At 59.3% G+C, this 17,196-nt stretch overlaps 6 protein-coding genes across 6 annotated transcripts; 2 read left to right on the top strand and 4 right to left on the bottom strand.

The window, feature by feature from the left end:
* Positions 1–1,825: 1,825 nt before the first annotated feature.
* On the bottom strand, positions 1,826–3,449 carry A1Q1_00104 (uncharacterized protein; the record flags this gene model as incomplete). Its single annotated transcript, XM_014328945.1, has 3 exons — positions 1,826–3,121; positions 3,249–3,284; positions 3,375–3,449. 3 exons carry the CDS (start codon positions 3,447–3,449, stop codon positions 1,826–1,828), a joined length of 1,407 nt encoding a protein of 468 aa, XP_014184420.1.
* A 2,727-nt stretch (positions 3,450–6,176) lies between these two features.
* A1Q1_00103 (uncharacterized protein) lies at positions 6,177–7,598 on the top strand (the record flags this gene model as incomplete). Its single annotated transcript, XM_014328944.1, has 5 exons — positions 6,177–6,608; positions 6,667–6,913; positions 6,970–7,104; positions 7,188–7,247; positions 7,354–7,598. The coding sequence occupies 5 exons, from the start codon at positions 6,177–6,179 to the stop codon at positions 7,596–7,598; spliced, it is 1,119 nt and encodes a 372-aa protein (XP_014184419.1).
* Positions 7,599–7,680: 82 nt separating this feature from the next.
* On the top strand, positions 7,681–7,962 carry A1Q1_00102 (uncharacterized protein; the record flags this gene model as incomplete). The annotated part of the gene is made up of 1 exon (XM_014328943.1): positions 7,681–7,962. The coding sequence occupies one exon, from the start codon at positions 7,681–7,683 to the stop codon at positions 7,960–7,962; it is 282 nt and encodes a 93-aa protein (XP_014184418.1).
* Positions 7,963–7,977: 15 nt separating this feature from the next.
* Positions 7,978–8,805, bottom strand: A1Q1_00101 (uncharacterized protein; the record flags this gene model as incomplete). The annotated part of the gene is made up of 3 exons (XM_014328942.1): positions 7,978–7,990; positions 8,045–8,466; positions 8,656–8,805. The coding sequence occupies 3 exons, from the start codon at positions 8,803–8,805 to the stop codon at positions 7,978–7,980; spliced, it is 585 nt and encodes a 194-aa protein (XP_014184417.1).
* Positions 8,806–9,020: 215 nt separating this feature from the next.
* Positions 9,021–11,912, bottom strand: A1Q1_00100 (uncharacterized protein; the record flags this gene model as incomplete). The annotated part of the gene is made up of 2 exons (XM_014328941.1): positions 9,021–10,606; positions 10,658–11,912. The coding sequence occupies 2 exons, from the start codon at positions 11,910–11,912 to the stop codon at positions 9,021–9,023; spliced, it is 2,841 nt and encodes a 946-aa protein (XP_014184416.1).
* Positions 11,913–12,392: 480 nt separating this feature from the next.
* A1Q1_00099 (uncharacterized protein) lies at positions 12,393–17,057 on the bottom strand (the record flags this gene model as incomplete). Its single annotated transcript, XM_014328940.1, has 1 exon — positions 12,393–17,057. The coding sequence occupies one exon, from the start codon at positions 17,055–17,057 to the stop codon at positions 12,393–12,395; it is 4,665 nt and encodes a 1,554-aa protein (XP_014184415.1).
* Positions 17,058–17,196: the final 139 nt, after the last annotated feature.

The raw sequence follows: 17,196 nt of genomic DNA, 5'->3' as shown, positions 1-17,196 counted from the left end.
TGCATTTTTTGCTTTCCCCTAACAGACGTCAAGGACATCTCGTGAGTCTCTTCGATCTCCTCCCAAAACTAACATTAGTTACGTCGTCAACTACGACTTCCCCAACAACTGCGAGGACTACATCCACCGTATCGGCCGTACTGGTCGTGCCGGTCGCAAGGGAACTTCCTACACTTACTTCACCACGGACAACAGCAAGCAGGCTAGGGAGCTTGTTGGCATTCTCCGCGAGTCCAAGGCCGAGATCCCTCCTGAGCTCGAGGAGATGTGCCGCTACGGCGGCGGCGGTGGCCGTGGTGGTGGCCGTGGCTACCGTGGACGCGGCGGTGGTGGCCGTGGTGGCTTCCGCTCCGGTGCCAACACCTCGTCGCTCGGCGGCGGTGGTGGCGGCTACGGCGGCGGTGGCTACGGAAACCGTTGGTAAGCGTGTTCTGTGAAGTTCCCCTTCCCCCCTTCGACATCATTGTTCCATCATCAGGTCACGCACGGAGTTAGCCCCACAGCCCTCATTCGTTGCTACTGACCATACAACTTTCTCTTTATCATAGACTTCATTCTTTTTTCACACCCCAGCAATTATCACATTCACACCATGTCTATAGAAAAGCATGGGGTCCTGTAATACCAGACCAAACCCTGTGTCGTAGATCTCTCATCCAGTGTCAAATGCCAGGCTAACGTCGTGCGTGCCACAAATTGCTGCAGCAGCCCAGTTGCAGCCCCTTGCCCGCATGACGCAGAAGTCGTCGTTTGATACTGACGTGTGAGTGTGCACTAAACCAAGCTGGCGTCCGTTTTCGAGTTTTCGCGTTAGGAAAGATACATGCAGATTGAATCGATAGAAGTGCAGAGGCAGAGGTCGGGGGAGAGTTTGAAAGAACGGGTCAGCATGGTGTGTGCGAGGTGTATCGATCGGCAAGAGTGATGTGCGGCGACCTAGCGGCATGCAGCGATGCATGGCCGCTCTTGGCCGTCCGTGGCTGCCTCGCAGCCGTTCGCTCGGCCTCGCTCGGCCTCTCGGTGTCTCGAAGCAGTCACATGAGCAGTCCCAGGGCCCGTGGAGGACAAGACAAAGCGGGGCCGTGATATCGGCATTGTCCTTTGACGAGCGAAACGAGCATCGCGCGGCCAAGGAACAAACAGCCTCATAGTCCCTCAGTAGGAACCGGCGACCTGCCCGCGCCCACATCAACAGAAGACACCGTCTTGTCGGCCCCGCTTCTCTGAGTGCCAAGGACGACAATGTCTGAGCGTTGAGCGGCGAGCAGCGATCACAAGCGTTAAGGGAAGCAGTCGGCAGCGGCATCCGTGCGCGGCGTCTGACAATCCTCCATGGCCCACAAGCCACGCTCGCCACGCCCGGTTTACCGGTCTCTTCACCGGCCAAACATCCCTCTTCATCGGTCCCCGTCCTTTCGGGGTAGATTGCAGCCCGATTCAGACGGCCCCGCGTCCCCCGCGGACCCCGGACGTCCCCACGCACCCCCACTAGGAACTTTGCGGCACAGGGAGGACAGGGAGGATGAAACTGGGGCACTTGCGCCAACACGGGGATTAGGGATGGAGGCGTAGATGATCGCCCACACGTCATCTCGTGTGACCTTGGCCGTCAACAACCTCCTGCACACTGACTGCGACTACTGCCGCTGATCACCTTGCAGGCTCCAGCATGTCGGTCTATCTGGGCTGGTATGGTTGAAGTTAGTTTATTAAACTAGCAGCGATGGCACGACTGGTAAAGCTTTAGATGCAATTTGCATATGCTAAACTATGATGGAACCATTAGATATGAACTATTACTGCTGAGACAACTTCTGCCAACGATTTACAACCTCTCGACAACGGCTACCTTGCCGTCCTTCGACTCTTCCATGACAATGTCCTCCTTCTCGGGCTCGGAGATGCGGTCGTCATAGTCAGACGAGTGCGGGACGTGGTCCACGGCACCGTCGAGGTGCCTGTTGAGGATCGTCCAGCGTCCGAGGCGCTTGCACTTGACGATCCACATGACGAGGCCGTACGTCATGAGCGGGACGAAACCAGCCATGGCGACGAGGTACGAGCGCTGCGCCGAGACGCGGTGCAGAAGCGCGGCCTGGGCCGAGGGCCACGCCGCTCCACCAGACACACCGGCGGACAGCAGACCACCACCGAACGTAGCGTAGGGGCCGAGGTTGGAGGTCGCGATCGAGAAGATGACGGGGTAGCAGACGGACTCGAAGAAGAAGATGAGGTTGAGACACGCGATACCGCCGTAGCCGTTGACGAAAGAGGTTAGGATCGCGAACAGGATGAGCATGGAGCCGTGAACGAAGAGCGCGAAGCACGAGTCAATGTAGCGCAGGTACGCGACGCCAACGAAGCGGCCGATCGTGAAGACGGCCTGGCAGACGGAGAAGAGGTCGGAGGCGTGAGCATTCGAGATGGGCGGGTTGATGCCGGGCTGACGGGTGATGTAGAAGATGGCCATGGACGCGACAGCGACCTGGGCACCGACGTAGAAGAACTCGGCGAAGAAGCCAAAGACGGTGTGGTACTTCTTCAGGATGCCCTTGTAGCCCTCCTTCTTGATGAACTCGACGTGCTCGGGCTTGACGGCCTGGCGGACCTCGGGGAGCTTGCAGAACGCGAGGCCAATGTTAAGGCACAGGGCGAACAGAGCCATCGCGAGGTAGACGTACTGCACCGTGCCGAGCTGGTTGCCGTCCTGGTCGAGGTCCTCGTTGAAGAAGGTGCGCGAAGCGATGAGCGGGCCAATGACAGTCGCAATGCCGTTGAACGACTGAGCGAGCGTCAGGCGGAAGGCGGCGAACTTGGGCGGGCCGAGAACGACAATGTACGAGTTGGCGGCCGTCTCAAGGGTAGCCATGCCGGAACCGCACAGGAACGTGAACGCGACGAACATGCCATATTGGTGGTAGACGGCAGACGGCCAGAAAAGGATCGCACCGATGGAGAACAGGGTCAGGCCGATGTGAATACCCCACTTGTAGCCAATCCGTCGCATGAGCATGCCCATCGGAGGGGCGACCACCAAATAGGCGACGAAGTACGCGAACTGCAGCAGCGTCGTCTGCACCTCCGTCAGGTGGAAGATCTTAAGGAAGTGCTGGTTCAGCACCTGGATAGGTCAGCGCTGTTGCACAAACATGACGCAATAACGCCACTGCATGAGGGTGACGAGGCTGTCACCGCAGCAGATTTCACCGCGAAAGGTGTCATCGGGCAAGTGGAAGCCGGATACTCACATCGAGGAGACCGTACGAGAGACCCCAGAGGAAGAACTGTTGGAGTCAGCATCTTGTGTCGGGCGCTGGGAGCAGCGAGGAGCAGTTGTGTTCTGCCAGCCTGCGCGTCGCTCTGTGGGCACATACCAGAGATGTAACGAGCGAGAAGCTGATAACCAGCTGCGACCTGGACAGGTCGGTGTAGTCCTGGGCGGCGACCATCGCGCTGATCTGGGTTGTGGATCGATCGACGAGGGGAAGAGTGATTAGACAACTTATGGAGAGCTGCTGTTTTTATCTCTTTCACATGCTTGCAAATGGAAGCCGGCGACTAGCGAGGCGTGTCAGCCCTAGGAGCAGCCATGGCTTGGCTGTTAGGCTGCCTTTGCGCGCATTCAGGTCGCCTTGGGCCGCCCGAACTTGAGCTCTAGGGCCGTCAGCGCGCTCGTGTGGGGCTAGTGGGTAGGGAGTACTGGGGCCAACACCGGTACCCCGGGGCCCTTGACGAAAGCTGGCCGAATCCGTGGAGAGGCCAATGGCACCGCGAGGCCGTCGCTTGCCGCTCGAGCCAAGAGAGGTAAAGCATGCTGGATCTGATGGGACCAAGGGTCCGAAGGCCGGTTAAACTGTAACTGGAATTCGAGCTTATTCCGCTGGGCTGCCTGAAGACTTTGAATTGCGCGGCGGGGTCGCTCCACCCCGTGAACTGGGTATCAGGGTTCCCATGTGATGCCCCCTGCCTTGCCCACTTGCCACCTCTGTGTCTTGAGACGCCGACTTCACGGCCTGCAGTCATCTTGTCGTAACAGATCCCAGGTTTCCGGCACAAAGATGCAGCGAGGCATGAACTCCGGTAAACCGGCCGAAGGGAGGCTTGAGCATGACACAGAAGACGGTGAGGCAAGCGAGAGGAACGACGACAAGCCTTTGGGGCCGATTCCTCGCCGAATCGGACCACGCCGGGAGCGTTGAAGCGGAGGTGGAGTCAAACGTACCCAGCAGAGCTAAGCATAAAAAAGACCGTGTTGCACTGAGAGTTGTTGGAGCGCGCTATCGTCTTGCACGCCTGCGTGAGGGTTCACTATTGACGCCATCGGCAGGTTGCGCTGACATGTGAAGCGATCAGCAACCATGGACTGTGTAGTCGCCGCCCTTTGCCGCTTCTGCCAAGGTGCCCTTTCTGTCTGAGGCGTCCGAGCTTGAACATCACGTGTGGGCAGCGGCCCTCAATAGTGCCTCTCGGTTTGAGTTGCACCTACGCAACACCTTGCTTGCTGCAGGGCGTACAGGGTGACGGGGTATAGCGTGCCGAGGGCACTCCCAGCGAGACATTCGATTTCGGATGAATGTTCTGCCGGGAGTTTGTGAGCCATGCTTGTGTCGAGGAACGAACGCTTGAAGTGATCATGTGGAGCAGACCCCGTGGAAAGAGGTGGGGCAACTCAATGCGGCATGTCCTGAGGAGGCCGGTTGTTGACGGTTGTGCGCAACCGCAGGCTCGCTTCCGCTATCTTAACGAGACAAAAGTCGCCGTTAAGATCTTGTGGCCAGTCCCTAGGAACCAAAGTCAAGGTTCAGGGGTCTGTTGTGTTAGGCTACCAGCTGATGTCAGACAGCGAGGCGGGGAAAGCAGGGAGTAGATGGCATGTGCCAAGATGATGAGCGCGGGGTCCGAGACGGAGAGCTGCGGAGCGGCAGCGGCTCCGCCTCGGAGGTCGACATGCGGTCCAGACGGTTCCGACTCGCAGATCTCTCTTCTGGCATGTCTAACTCCCAGAGCGTGGCCTATCAGACCGGTACCGCTTATCGATTCTCTCGAGTCGCGACACGGGGGAGCAACAGACATTGGCGTGCCACGATGGTACCACGATGGTGCTGGGTGGTCTGTCAGGGTACCGTTGGTGCATACTCGGCCAAGCACGAGGTATATCTCGAACTGGTGGTCAGCTTGCGAGTATCAGCGCAGCAGATACCTCGGGCGTCATCGTGGTCTATGATCAGCCAGGCCAGGTGCTGCCCGCCGTCTCGTCTCCTCAGACTAATGCTTTAAGTATCTGCCGCGCAACCGTCTGCTGCCCCCATAACCCTCTGAGTGCCCACCATCGCGGAGAGTTTGTGAGCCTCGGTGGGTTTCAGCGTTCGGCATAATTCAAGCTCGATATTTTGTCCTGATGATCAGTTGACGGGACAGGAGGTGGCAGCGGAGAGGCCCTCCTCAGATTAAGCCGCTCGAGGCTGCATAAGCGCCCACGTACTCTATAGGTGGTTTCCATTGACACATTGCAGGCGGGTGGCAGCCGTTCCGGCGTTGGATTGCCGCTATTGAGCTGGGTGATGTCAGCTGCAACGCAAGTGGTACCCTCAGCTTACACCCTCTTGCTCGGGCTAGCGTTCTTCCTCGTCCCGATTGAAGTGGTAGTGGAAGGCCTCTCTCTGTGTCTCGTGTTGAGGTTTTGCTGCGACTTCAGTCCCCCATGCAGTTCTGAACTGATTGGTTATCTGATATGTGACTGTCATTCGATGTAATATGAGCGATAAAGAAGAAGGAAGCTAAGTGAGTTGCTGTGTCGTTGCGTAGTCGCTCGCCGTAGATCGCACGCGGCCTGATGTGACTCCGCTTGCGCTTAAACGCCCGCTTCCGCAATTCGTGTGTCTTCCTCGCTCGGATGATTGGTTCAGTCCACGCACACTGTGCCTCTCATGAAGCCTCGACATGTACAACAAACAACGTAATACTCGTCCTTGCAATGCAGAAGGTTGTTGCGATCGAGGAGGAATGCGGCGCGGCAAGTCTCGGCATGCTCGAACTGGCCCGCCCCCTCCAGCCGTATCCGCAGGTTACCGACCGCCATCCCTCGCAGAACGCCGATCCTCGGCAACCCCTGTCGACACCAAATGACTCGACAACCATTCCTTCCCTCCTTCTCATCTCTCACTCCTCCAAGCACCATGTCCCGCGCGCTCGACACGATCGCGGTGCTGATGCCCCTCCCAGCCAAGGCGCTGGAGAAGGTACGCTCCGCCTTCAAGACGGTGCACTATGCCCCCTCCGGCCCTGACGTGCCCGCCAAGCGCCTCCCAGCAGAAGTCTGGAAGGACGTCGAGGTCTTGTTCTGCGACTGGACCGGGCCGCCCAAGGACTTGGAACTGAGCGAGGTGCCGAATCTGCGCCATGTGCAGCTGCCGACTGCGGGCGTTGATGGCGCGCTCGCCAACTCGAAGCTCGTCCAGGAACTCGCGGCGAGGGATCCGAGCGCAAGCTCAGAGGGACCGACAGTCTCGAGTGCAAGTGGGATTCACGTGTTCACGATCCCGAACTGGGTCGTGGGCATGACGATTGCACTGAGCCAGCAGCATCATGTTATGGCCAGGTTTGCGAGGGTGAGTGAGTATTGGGCCGAGAGAGAGGCTCGATGAACGGAATGCTATCAGCTCCAAGGACTCGTCGCGAGCTAACGAACAGGAACAGCAGCACTGGGCAGACGAGATGGAGGTCGGGCCGGTGGGCAAGTTCTACAACCGCCCCCTCTGGGGTCGCACGGCCGGCATGCTAGGCTACGGCGCGCTGGGGCGCGAGACCGCCCGTCTGCTAAAGGCGCACGGGATGCGCATCATCGCGGCCAACTTGACCGGCAAGGCGTCAAAGTTTGAAGACTGGACCCCCGAGGGAACGGGAGATCTGGACGGTGAGTCTGAACCCTTGCCAGCTGTGGGGTTAGTTTGCGTACAGCTAACAAACCAGGTTCCATCCCGGACAAGTACTACTCCGTCAAAGACGAGGCGCAATTCGAGCAGTTCTTACGGGACACGGACGTGCTCGTTTGTTCTCTGCCAGGAACGCCGGCGACGAGGCATCTCCTCGATGCCAAGAAGCTAGGTGAGCTTCACTCACAGCCAACGAGAGCGATTCATAGCGCGCTCAGAGCTGCCAACGCCCGACGAAGATAGCTAACACCTCAGCCCTGCTCAAGCCCGAAGCCCTCTTCCTCAACGTTGGCCGCGGCACATTGATTTCATCGGGTACGTCGTCTCCCCTCCTCCTTTCCCCCCTTTCCTGCTCTCCCAACCCCCCTGCCTCATTCCCCTACCACATAAGCTCGCACATACTGGTGAAGCTAACGCCAAGAGGAACTCCTGAAAGCGCTCGAGTCCGAGGGTCTCTTCGGTGCCGCCATCGATGTCGCTGACCCGGAACCCCTCCCCGACGGACATCCCCTCTTCACCCACCCGAAATGTATCGTCACCCCGCATCTGAGCGGACACGCCAAGGGCGAAGAGGTGCTTGGTGCGGAACTGGCAATCGTCAATGCGGAACGGATCAGGAGGGGCGAGACGCCGTACAACGTTGCGGATCTGAAGAAGGGATACTAAGTGCGCGAAGCGAAGCGGAGCGCATCCTGTCAAGTTAAGTAGTGATGGGAACAGAAAAGTAGTCAGAACACATAGACACAAGATGCATCAGCACTATGACTGTGGAGGAGGGAAGGAGGCCGCCTGGCGGCGGTTCCTTGGCGGCTTAGGCAAGACGCATCTTCCCCGGCCTGACACGCATGACGACTCCAACGGCCACCATGCCCAGCCCCACGACAAAGGCGAGGACGCGCTGGACTTTCCACCCGCGCATCTGGGACCACGTCGCGAACATGCCGGCGAGGAAGGCCGTGAACATGCTCAGAAACAGGAGGATGTACCCCGAGATGCTGCCGTTAGCCACATCAGACCCACAGCCATGTAACTCCAGGAGTGAGTCCTACAAGTCAGGGCTGGACCCCGAAGCAGAACTCGAGACTTATGAAGTGGGACAGAGTCGTACTTACCGGTGATACTTGTACACGCTCCTAGCCCTCGCCCCACCCCCAAACACCCACCCGCCCGCCCAAACACTCCCGGCCCCAATGGCAGCCTGGAGGAGCGCCCAAGTAAGCGTGAGGCATCCAAACCAAGCATGCCAGGTGGTATAGTGCTCTGCGCCATTGTTCTCCTTGTTGTACCACATGAAGCCTGTGCCGACCAGCATGGCGGGAATGCCGAGGCCGAGGAGCCACGCTTGGTGTGCACTCAGGCGCTCGGCGCGCAGGACGGCGCCAGGCGTCGGAGGCTGCACGGGCACGATGCCCAGTACGAAGCAGGAGATTGCGAGCGCATTCAGGGGCGCGTGTGGAGTGAAATAGGGCTTGGAGGAGGGGTTGTCGGTTAGCACTAGGAGCCAGACGGTGGGGAGGAAGAGGGCGAGGCCTGCCTGCTTGTAAGCTATCGCGGTGGGACTCAAAGCTCTTAGATCCTCTCACATCCAGTATTTCGCTCCGTCACTCTCTCTCATGTCTACAAGAGATCTGACCAAAGCCAGGCAGAGGTCGAGTACGGAGTGAGTGACTAGCTGGAGGAAGGAACGGAGAGGACCTTCAGGCTTAGAGGGAAGACAACTCACAAAGATAAGACTCAGACTGAGCTTATCCCTCGGCGTCGGCGCGATGGTCTCAAAGTCCCACCACCGCCTCTCCGCCGCAACAGCGGCAGCAGGAGAAGGGTTGCCCTGCTCGTCGAGCAGAGGCTGGTCCGTGAAAGAGCGTCGGCGCATGCTTGTTGTGTGTGATGCGGTGATGCTGAAGTCGCGGAAGCTAGGCAATGACGCTATTTTGAGGGGACCAGTGATGTGCCCGGAGTCAGTCACCCAAGTCACCGCATATAGCCGATGCCCGACCTGGATTCCTCGGCGATATCCACTTCCACCCAGATTCAAGATAATTCGTTCTGCATTGTTTCTTTTACTTCACTCCATAACTACTGGATGGTCTACAGGAACAGGTGCATGTCCTCCTGCCCGGGAGCGCGAGAGGCGCGCACGCGTCCCTGGAAGGAGAAGAAGTCGCCCTCATAAGCGACAAAGCCCGTGTCCGCCTTGCTCTTGAGATCGAGGCCCAGGAGTTTCTCGAGATTACCCGAGACAAGGTCCACGGCCTGCTTCTTGGAGAACACGTGCGGGGCAGCCGTGTACGCCCATGCGGCCTCGAAGCGGGCGAGGCGTGCGTCGCACTCCTCGTGGATGCCGAGGCCGACCGTGACGCCGCGAGAGGCGAGGTACGAGGGCAGCGTGTGGTTGCTGAGCGGGGGGCCGGGGAGGATGCGTCTCGAGTCCCAGAACGCAGGGAAGGGGCGGGGGTTGGCGACAATGACGCCAATGTCCTCCTTGGCCAGCTCGTCGGCGAGCATCCACGCCTCCTCGCCCGCGAAAATCGTCAGCTTGAGCTTCTTGGCGTCGTTCTGCTTCAGACGGATCAGGGCTGCGATCTGGTCCGCGGACGAGACTTGGACGACGAGACGCAGCTCGCCAGAAGCGGCACGCTTGAATGCCTCGGCGAGCTCGCCCTTGACGCCCTCGCCCGCGAGCATCTTGCGCAGCAGCGCGATGCGCGTGCTCACGCTCTCGGTCATGTCCGTCGTCCATCCCGAAAGCGTCAGCACGAGCGCCGGGCCAGGGTGGCCGATGGCGCCCTTGGCGAGCGGGTGCTCAGCCGAGGTCGAGAAGGAGTAGGCGAGGCCAGCGACAAGGCCGCCCGACACGGGCCAGGTGACGCCAGTCGTCACACCCTCCCTGTACGCCATGAGCAGGTCCTTGCCGCCGAAACGCGCGCCGTCGGCACCACGCACGAGGATGCCCTCAAGCAGGCCCTTCTCGTGCACGGGGTCGTAGGCGACGCCGTCCCACGTCGACTCCTCTTGCGCAATCTCGACGAGGCCGAGGGCAGAACCAGTCGAGATAAGACCGGGAAGAAGCGAGCCGCCCTTCAGGTCGACCGTCTCGTGCTCGCCGGAAGTCACAGCACAGTCCTTGCCAACGCAGGTGATCTCGCCGCCGTCAACAACGACACGGCCAGGCACGCCCTGCACGTCGAAACCGTCGAGGTAGAAGCCCTCGACATTCTCGAAGAGAACGCGCTTGCTCTTGTGCTTTGGGCGGAGGTCGGGGTCACCGCGGGCCGCGACAGCCTCAGCCGCCTCCTTGTCGTAGTCTCCGGCAGGAGAAATCTTCTGGGCGTCCTTGGGCTTCTCTTGGACGTGCGGGTGGATAATCTGAGGAATACCATCAATGTACGTCTGCTTGGGCGTCGCGCCAATCGCGAGGGGGAAAGAGTCCCAGACGACAACATCGGCGTCGTATCCGGGACGGATGTAGCCCATCCTGTGGTCGAGACCGGCGATCTTGGCGCTGTGAGTGGTGACAGAGGACAGCGCCTCGGAAAAGTTGAGACCAAAGGCGTGCGACTGAGCAGCTTCGTAGATCAGGTAGCGCGAGTCGAGGACAGGGTGGTCAGACTTGTGCACGACCGAGAGGCCAGCATCGGCCAGGATCTTGGCAGCGTAGGGGGTACCGCGGTACGCTTCGCGCTTGTAACGGGCTGATATCAGCTAAGTCTCAGCTGCAGACCCACCGTTGTTAGCAAAGATGGCGACACCGGGGGTTCCACCCCAGGTCTGCTTGAGGAGATCGGGGACGAGATACGCCTCGTGGGCGTGGTGGAATGACGAGATGGGGAACTGGAACTCGTTCGAGATACGGACCATGTCGTTGAGATCGACAGTCTCGTAGCAGTGAATGTTGACCTTGACGTTTCCGCGGATAATGTCGGCGACGGCCTCAAACTGGAGATCGTCGGGGAACGCCTCCTTCTGTTCCTTGGGCGCGGCGCACCAAGCGTCCTGCTTCTCCTTGAGCTTGCGGCCGGCGTCGTATGTCTTGCGGAAGTCCCAGGCAGAGTCCATGCGCGTGTTGCCGTAGACGCGGAGCGGGTTCTCACCGCATGCGTGCTTGATGTGCCTCCATGCGCCGGTACGCTCCCACGTTCCGTTCCGGATCACGAAGGGCGGCTCGACCTGCATGCTCTGCGGCGTGTTCTCCTCGGTCCAACGCGGCTTGAAGGTGAAGGCCTGGCCACCAATGTTGCCAGCCGAGCCGGGGAGGACGAGCATGGTCGTAATGCCGCCCGCGATGGAGAGGTTGAACGCCTGGTCGTGCGTGTTGAACCCATCAAGCGAACGGAGCCACGGCTGCGCGGCCTGCTTCCACGAGTTGGTCGAGTCGCTACCGCGCAGGTTCGGCGAGGGGTCGACAGCCAAGTGCGAGTGCAGGTCAACGATACCCGGAGTCACCCAGGCGCCGTGCAGGTTGACCTCCTCGGCCTTGTCCTTTGAGGAAGCAACGAGGTCGGCGAAATCGCCGTCTTCCTTCCCGACACGACGAATGACGCCGCCCTCGAGCCAGACGCTCGTCTCGTGCAGCACCTGCTCGCCGCGCTTCTCGCCCGTCCACACCGTGCCGTTCTTGAGCCACACGGGACGCGTACCCTTCACGAAGCGGTCAGAGGTCTTGCGGTCTGCGTTCGGCTGATGGTTCGGAGGACCAGCCTTGATCGCCTCGCAGCGCTTGATGCCCTCCTGGACGTGGTCGGGGAGCGGGCTGTCGGGCCATGGGAAGTTGAGGTAGCCGAACAGCACGAGGGTTGCAAGCGAGAGTAACACGGGGTGCATGACGAGGCTCAGGACGGGACGTCCGTTGACGGTGTACGCAAACGCATGGCCCTTCTTCTTGCCCGAGTCGTCGACCTCTTCATGATCGTAGGGGTTGTCGGTGTAGAGAGGAGCCTTCTCGATGTCAGCTGCGCGCCTGGAGCGCGCTTGAGCGGACATTGTCGATGCAGAATCGAACGGATGAAGGATGTGGGAGAAACAGAAAGTCGACCCACGAGGTGCACTCTCCTTGACCGGATGGGGTTAGCCAGTGGGAAGGGGTGGGTGGGTTGATGCCAGTCGTGCAAGATAAGGCGCGAGAGCTGCCCCGGCCAAGTCCGGTGTGACCTCATTCACCATGTGACTACCCGCACGTTGAACCTGAAGGCACCTCGTGCTTTTCCTGTCCGATGTCGCGCTTCCTCTGCTCTCTCTGCTCTCTCTCGCTTCATGAGTCCTATTCTAAGCTTCAGGCTTCTGCTCAATGCTCCATGATCCCTGGGTGTCTGTAGCCAAGCGGGAGGGCTACCATAGAACCTGAGCTAAGAACGGTGGTGTCATCATGCAATCCTATGGAGCTATGCTAAGGGTGACTAGCCCGGGGGGGCTGGTCCTGGAGTCACGTGATGCCAGTCACGTGACCTCGCGGAAGCAAACCTCTCACGTGACCTCAGGGTCTCGGGAGTGATCGTCTACACTCCCCCGCCGTTGATGAGCTGCGTCCCGCAGCGTCGAAAGCAGAGCGGATCGAGATTCCTGGAGGTAGGTTGCAGAGCTATCGTCGAGGGTGTTGAATGTATACAGCTTGTAAGCCAGGTAGGCGCCTGAGCGACGTTCGCACTCTTCTCGATGTTCCTCGGCTATGGCTCCTCCGCCGAAGAACTTCAGTGTCGTCTCGTCAACCCATTCGTCGGCTGGTGTTATCTCCTGTCCTTGCCACATCATTGGCTTGAATCTAACCCGCCACCGGACCTCGCCGTTGTGCACTGTCTTGGCGTCAACCACACAGTCGAAAGTTCGCACAGCGGTTGGGTCGGGGGCCCTGGGATGGTATTTCCTGAGATAGGCGAAACTGATCTTGTTGTGCGCGCGCATGCCTGGAGCCAGCTCCAGCTGCGCCACGTTGTCGTGAGGTATGTCGGTGATCTTGAACGGTCCCCAAAATGTCGGTCCGAGTTTGCGACCTCGCTGCTCTGCGCCGCGCTTACGTCTGCGCACGCCTTCTTGCGGCGAATAGACGTCGGATTGGATCAGGACGAGGTCGCCGACCTTGTAGGTTACCTCTCGATGGCGTGCGTCGTACTGCGACTTCTGTGCGCGTTGGGCCTTGTCGAGCAGGTCCAGCGCTATGATTGCGTCGAGCTCCATCTTCTGTCTCAGCCTCGTGGCGTCGGGATCGCCTGCGAGATCGGGCTTGGATGGTCCATGTAGGAAGAAGGGGATACGTCCCAAGTCAAGCTCGAACGGCGTCATACCCGTTGACGCCTGCACGCTCGCGTTGTGTGCAACTTCCAGTCTGGAGACGAAGGATGACCAGTTTGAGGCTTCTTTGTTGACGTAGGAGCGCAGGGCTTCCTTCAACCAGCGGATGACTCGTTCGGTTGCGCCGTCGGTCTGCTGATGTGACGCGGTTGCATATCTGTGTTGCACGCCGAGATACTTCATCAGGCTGCGCCAAAGGTCCGAAGTCAGCCGAGAATCGCGGTCGGATATGATGCAGCTTGGCAGTCCGAAGTACTTGAACACGTTGTCGAACATGAGCTGCACGATGGACGACGCGTTGAGGGTATCGTGCGTCGGCGTAAGGACGATCCTCTTCGACATGCGGTCGATGACGACCATGACCGCTGTGAACTTCTGGGGTCCTGATTCCGGCAGGCCGACAACCCAGTCCACCTGTATCATGTTCCACCGGCGCTTCGTCAGTGGCAGGGACTTCAACAGTCCTGGTGGCAATGCGTTGTCGGGCTTGGATCGCTGGCACTTCTCGCATGTGCGTACGTACTGCTTGACGTCGCGCAGCACGCCCTTCCAGTAGTAGTGATCGACGAGCGCCGCATAGGTCTTGTCGGCACCTCGATGTCCAGCGAGCGTCGTGTCGTGGTACAACTTCAAGATGTCGGTGCGCAGCGTCTCGTCCGTTGGTACCACGATCGTGTGCGTGTTGCGGGCCTGGCTCGATGTATAGAGCAGGCCGTCGTTGATCATGAACGGCTTGCGTGGGTGGTGCATCACCTGTCGCCACACCGTGCGATCGTATGGCTTACTGTCGGGAATGTCGTAGCGGATGAGGATCTCGTCGACCAGCTCGGTGTACGTCTCATCCAACTCCGACACGGCCATGATCTTGTCTTTGAATGTCGTGTCTGGTTCAATCGTCCAGCACATCAGGCTTTCGGCCACGTCGTTCGGATCGTCGTGATCTTCTTCCGCCTTTTGTTCCTCCAACCGACCAGCCAGATACACCTCGCAGGCTTCCTGCAGGTTGCGGATCTGCTCGGGGGTCAGGGGTTGGGGATTGCGGCTAAGCTGGTCGACGTGTGCCATCTTCTCTCCCGGACGATAGATGAACTTGATGTCTGACAGATAGGACATAAGGTGTGCGCTGGCGCGGATCATACGCCTGTTCTGCCCTTTGTAGTCCGCCAAACCTTTGAGCGCTTCGTGGTCGCAGCGGAGCTCGATGTCCGATCCTTCTACGTAGGGTCGAAGCTTGTCGAGCGCCCACATGACTCCTGAGCACTCGAGGTCCGTGGCGCTCATGTTCTTCTCGCCCGCGATTGTCTGGCGCGAGATGAACGCTATGGGTCTCACATAGCCGTTCTCGTCTCGCTGCGAGAGTACCGCTCCAAAGCCGTCTTGCGATGCATCGCATTCGATGATGAAGGGCTTGGAGTAGTCGGGGTGTGCCAACAAGACGTCACTTGTCAACGCGTCGATGAGGTGCGTGAATGCGGCTTCGGCCTCGGGGGTCCAGTCGAGGTCGGTCTGCTTCAGGTTCGCCGCAGCCCTCTTGACGTCGCGGAGCGGTGCTGATACTCGAGCAAAGTTCTTCACGAAGCGTCTCCAGTGGCTGACCAGGCCCAGGAACCTTGAAAGTTCCTTCACTGTCGTTGGTCTCTTCTGCGACTTGATCGCCTCGACAGCCTTGTCGCCCATCATGATACCGATATTAGACACCTTGTGTCCTAGTAGCTCCACGGTCTTCATGAACATATGCGACTTGTTGGCTCCGAGGGTTAGGCCACCGTCAATCATGCGCTGGAGCGTCCAGCTGACATGCTTCAGGTGCTCGTCGAACGACTTCGAGTAGACGATGATGTCGTCGATGTATGCCATGGCCCACAACCAGCGTCCCTCCGCCAGTAGTAGGTCCATCAACCGTTGGAAGGTGGCAGGTGCTCCTTTCGCTCCGAAGGGCATCCTCAATGGTTCCCACAGGCCGTCTTGCGTGCGGAACGCCAATCTTCTTCGGGCTCTCTTGGTGTTCGGGATCTGGAAGTAGCCCTTGTTCAGGTCGAAGCTTGAGAACCATTGGGCTCCTTCCAGGGACTCGAGAATGTCCAGGACACGTGGCACCGGGTAGGAGTCTCCAATCGTGACTCGATTGAGTGCTCGTAGATCGATGCACATCCTGTGCTTGCCGTGCTGTTCCACCACAATTACCGGCGCGCTCCACTCGGAATTGGAGGGTTGGATGATCTTTGCTTCGCGGAGCATTTCGATTTGCTCTTTGATGATCTTTCGTCGAGCTGGGCTGGCGCGATACGGCGGCATGTGGACTGGTTTGGCATCGCCGGTGTCGATGTCGAACTCGACCAGGTCTGTCTTTCCCATCGGGTTCCTGGCGCTGGCGAATGCTTTCATTTTGATCTTAAGTAGGTGCTCGACTTGCTGTCGTTGCTCCGTCGTCAGATCGGGGTTGATGGTGATGTCTTCCAGCAGCTTCATGTACTCCTTGTTGTCCTCTTCGCAGAGTTCTTCCGGCATCCCGCCTCCGAGGTACTCCGCGACGGCGCACAGGGGTAGCTGTTGTTCAATCGCCTTCTCCTCCGCTTCGAGTTTGTTGATGATCTCGTCGACTCGGTCCATCGGAGTGATCTGCTCTGGCTTCACCGGCCTGGCGATGCCCAAAAGCGTCCCCCTCGGTAGTCGTATCGGCCTGTTGGTCGCGTTGAACAGTTGGTACTGGAAACTGTCTTTTCCGCCCTGGACCACCGCGCGTGGCCCTCGTACCAGCTTGCTCCCATTGCCGATGTCGACCGGGTCTATGATCATGTCGAGGTTTGTGCGGACCGGGTCCATCATTGCCGGGACGTTGATGGGGCCGACCTTTCGCAGCGTGAAGGTCTCCCTGAGTCTGACCTCCCTGGAATGGTCGCCGTTCATAGGGTCCGGGCAGCGTGGCCTCGTCGAACGGGCCTTGTAACTGCGGCCGTCGATCTCGATCTTCCCCAGGTGTGGGAACAACGACATCCTCATGGCGATTATCGCATTCATGCCGATGAGGAGTCCCTTGGGCAAGTCGGATACGACGTGGAAGCGAATCTTGTAAGAGTCCCGTGGGCGCCGCGCGTCCGGCGCACCGAACGAGATTGGGATGTCTACCGATCCCAGCGAGTCGACCATTCCGTTGGCTGTCTTGAGGGATATGATTGCTGCGTCCTCGATGAAGTAACCCTTCACGTCGTTTCGAAGATATTCCTCTCCAACCAGGCAGACATCAGCGCCCGAGTCCAGGATCGCGCGGTGTACTTTTGGGTCGCTGCCCGCCGTTACATCGACGTTGAGTGGGGTGGGAACGTCCTCTGACCTGTCCCAATGGCCAACCAGTCGATACGGTGTCTCCACGTTGAAGACCCGTGCCGGTTCCATTCTCAACTTCGCTGCGTTCTCCTTCGCTCGCTGGCGTGATGGCGACCGTGATCGTGCTGGTCTGTTGCTCTTCTTCGATCCGGGTTTCTTCCGGGGCGGCGACCGGCTCTTCCTCCGCTTCGGTTCGCTCGGTGTCGACTCGCTCTGACTCTGGGTTGGCGGCGTGGGTAGTCGTTGGTGGGTCTTGATCTTAGGCGACTCGTCGTCTTCGATCTCCTCCACCGTTGCCGTCAATGGGGGGGTGGTTACTTGTCGAGCGGGTCCTTTTGGGGCAGACCCGCTGACGTTCGCCGGTGTTGAGGTCTTGTCGGGGTCGCGGGTGCCTTGCGCCCGGTTCCCCATGACTGGGGCGTCGGTGGGGGCATCTGATGGCCTGCCGACCGGCGTCGCCTGTCGTCGTTCGTTCGCCCTTGGTTGGTGCTCAAAGGTCTTGGGGGTCGTATTGCACATATTGTTCAATGTTTCTTGTTGTTTCTAGTTTTCGCTTGACTTGTGCACGATGAGGGCGAGGCTATTCTGCACATGTTCCTCGCGGGTCCTCGCTTCGCGCTGAGAGTTGATCCAGAATGTGTTGTTCGGGCGGTAGTTC

Source organism: Trichosporon asahii (genome assembly GCF_000293215.1).
Source record: "Trichosporon asahii var. asahii CBS 2479 unplaced genomic scaffold scaffold00002, whole genome shotgun sequence".
Classification (NCBI taxonomy): domain Eukaryota; kingdom Fungi; phylum Basidiomycota; class Tremellomycetes; order Trichosporonales; family Trichosporonaceae; genus Trichosporon; species Trichosporon asahii.
This window is presented reverse-complemented; position numbering and strand designations above follow the sequence as displayed.